At 34.6% G+C, this 2966-nt stretch overlaps 1 protein-coding gene and 1 non-coding gene across 2 annotated transcripts; one reads left to right on the top strand and one right to left on the bottom strand.

Moving 5' to 3' along the window:
• The first annotated feature begins 203 nt into the window (after positions 1-203).
• Positions 204-2564, top strand: LOC125370430. The gene is made up of 5 exons (XM_048375819.1): positions 204-466; positions 800-1137; positions 1357-1509; positions 1566-1758; positions 1829-2564. Exons 1-5 carry the CDS (start codon positions 204-206, stop codon positions 2562-2564), a joined length of 1683 nt encoding a protein of 560 aa, XP_048231776.1.
• LOC112535198 lies at positions 596-703 on the bottom strand. The gene has a single exon (XR_003079374.1). It is a non-coding gene; the product is annotated as a small nucleolar RNA R71 (small nucleolar RNA).
• Positions 2565-2966: the final 402 nt, after the last annotated feature.

Here is a 2966-nt window from a genome sequence, read left to right as displayed (position 1 = left end):
TTTTGTGTTTTGTGATTTATTTTGTTTATGTGTTTTTGTTTTATTTGTTTGTTTTGTGTTTTGTGATTTGTTTTGTTTATGTGTTTTTGTTTTGTTTGTAAATTTTATTTTTAAAATTTTATTTTTTAATCTGAAATTTTCTTTTGTTTTGTATGCTTAGCAGGAAACAACTAGAAGAAGAATTAACAGAAGAAGTTGATATCATGGCAAACCCACCAAGAGAAGTAGGAGCTGAAAAACGAATAACTATGAAAGATTATGCAATGCCTACAATTAGTAACACTACTTCATGCATAGTTCTAGGTGATACATCTAGGAATTATGAACTTAAGAGCATTCATTTTAATATGCTTCCTTCATTTTATGGTATGCCTAGTGAGGATGCATTAACATTCATTAGAGAATTTTATGCCATAGTTCATACTTTCCCATTATCTGGACTTAATGAGGATCAACTAAGAATGAGGTATTTCCCTTATTCATTGAAAGAAAGAGCAAAGGCTTGGTTAATGACCTTGCCTCCTAATTCTTTGAGAAATTGGAATGAAATTTATTAAAAGTTTATGAGTAGATTTTACTCATAACAAAAGACCAAAGAATTAAGAGGTGAGATTTCTAATTTTTATCAAGAGAATGCTGAATCTTTTCATGAAGCATGGGATCGCTTCAAATCACTTTTATTGCAATGCCCACACTATGGATTCCCACTCCCAATAACTAACCAATCATTTTATGATGGGTTGACACACCAATACCAATGTATGGTTGATAATGCAGTTGGGGGTGCTATGTTATAAAGGACACCTGATGAGGTTTATAACATCTTTGAGATGTTAGGAGCTAATTCTCAACAAAAGAGTGTGAGGACAAAGAGAATAGAAGTAAATGAAGTGGTAGCTAATAGTAAGATGACCATGCAATTGTCTGAATTGACTAAGCAAGTTAATATGCTTACTTCAACAAAAAACTCACCAAATAATGAGGTATGTGGTATTTGTGGTATTTATGGTCATAGTGCTAATGTTTGTTCATCTTTTGATAATTACAGAGAAAATATGTATGACCAAATAAATTTGATGGATTCTTACCAACCTATGCATCCTATGAATGACCCTTATTCTAACACATATAATACAGGTTTGAGAAACCATCCAAATTTTTCTTGGAAATACAATGACCAAAACCCACCACAATTATTGAGAAATCAAAATCAACCTCATTACCAAGACCAATATTCTCAATTCCAAAGGGACTCCAATCCTTTCTTTCAAGATTAAGAACAAACTCTTCGATCTAATGAACAAAGGAAGCCAAGTTTGGAAGAAATACTTCAATCATTTATGATGACTTCTCAAGATAGGATGGAGAGGAATGAGAAAAAGACAGATTCCATTGAGGCTTCACTAAAACGTTTAGAAGCTCAAATGGAACAAATTGTTGAAGAACTCAATAAAGAGGAACTATCAAATCAACCTGAACAAGCCAATTCCATTACTACTATTAGAAGAGGTGAGGTTGTCGATAATATTGCTATGGAAACTGAAAGGAATTTTCTTCTTATACAGGTACACCTAAAAATGATGGATTAGTGCAAAGCAATGAGGAAAGCATACAAAAGGAAGAAAAAGTAGAGCCTAATCTTAGGCTGGAGAAGAAAGAAAATGAAGCATTTTCTAGAGCTAAATTTCATAAGGCAGCTCAGCCTTATAAACCCCCTATTCATTTTCTAAACCAACCCAAAGACAGGAAAAATGATGAGTTTTTTTTTTGAAAGTATTGAGATGCTCTCTAAAGTTAATACTAACTTACTTTTGTTGGATGTTATCAGGAATAAACCAGCTTATGCAAAATTCTTTGAAGAGTTGAACACCAACAAAAGGCGATATGCGAACAACGAAAAAGTACAAGTAGCAAGTGTAATACTTCAACATCAATTGCCCCTTAAGATGAAGGATCCTGATAGCTTCACCATTGATATTACAATAGGTGATAAAAAACATACAAAAGTCATGTTAGATTTGGGAGCAAGCATCAACTTGATGCCGTATTCGATATATGAACGACTTGGTTTGGGAGGGTTGAAGCCTACCACTATGTCTCTACAATTTGCAGACATATCGATAAAATACCCTAGAGGTATAGTGGAAGACTTGCTAGTGCAAGTAGGTAAGTTAATAATTCCAGTTGATTTTGTAGTACTTGATATGGAAAATACACCAACAAGGGATAAAGAGCAAACCATACTCCTTGGTAGACCTTTCATGACAACTACTAGAACTGTGATTGATATGCATGATGAAAAACTTACCATGACAGTTTTAGGAGAAACTGTAGAATTTAAAGTGTTTGATTTTCTAACTTTATCTTCTAAATCTACTATTGATAAGTGTTCATATAATTATTTAGATTCTCTTGTTTATGAACAATTATATGATGATATTCCATTCTTAATTGACAAGAGTTTTCATGACACTTTAGATGTTCGCATAAATAGTATGAAGCCATACTTGAAAGGAATGACTTATGACGAAAAGGTGGAGTGCGCGGATGAACGCCCACCATGAGCATAATTTGTCTAGCTATAGACAATAAACTTAGCAATTGTATTTTTGTTTTTATGTATTTAAGTTATTATTATTATTATTAATTTATTAATTTATTTTTTATTTTTCTATTTTTTATTTATTTTATGTTTATCTTGTAGGCTTGTATTTGACCCCCAAAAGGCAATATGTCTGCATGAGAAGCAATTAAAGCTCAAAAAAAATAAAATTGAGCGAGCCATGTCATGCGAACGAATTTTCACACGGCCCGTAGCAGAGACACGGGCCCGTGGCAGAGACAACATGGGCCCGCAGCAGCCCATGGGTCGCGGACGCCCACGAGGAAGCCACCGCGGCACGAGTAACCGCGGCCGCGAGGTGTGGAGGGCCGCGAGCCGCGGAAGGTCCACGAGCCGCGGGCAC

The sequence above is a fragment of the Ricinus communis genome, chromosome 6 (genome assembly GCF_019578655.1).
Source record: "Ricinus communis isolate WT05 ecotype wild-type chromosome 6, ASM1957865v1, whole genome shotgun sequence".
Classification (NCBI taxonomy): Eukaryota; Viridiplantae; Streptophyta; class Magnoliopsida; order Malpighiales; family Euphorbiaceae; genus Ricinus; species Ricinus communis.
This window is presented reverse-complemented; position numbering and strand designations above follow the sequence as displayed.

What these genes read in the sequence shown, in the direction of transcription:
- LOC125370430 (XM_048375819.1), top strand. Translation starts at nt 204, where the DNA reads ATGGCAAACCCACCAAGAGAAGTAGGAGCTGAAAAACGAATAACTATG. An exon ending in CATTACTACTATTAGAAGAG is followed by an intron (nt 1,510 to 1,565) that starts GTGAGGTTGTCG and finishes CTTCTTATACAG; the next exon opens with GTACACCTAAAAATGATGGA. An exon ending in AAAGACAGGAAAAATGATGA is followed by an intron (nt 1,759 to 1,828) that starts GTTTTTTTTTTG and finishes GGATGTTATCAG; the next exon opens with GAATAAACCAGCTTATGCAA.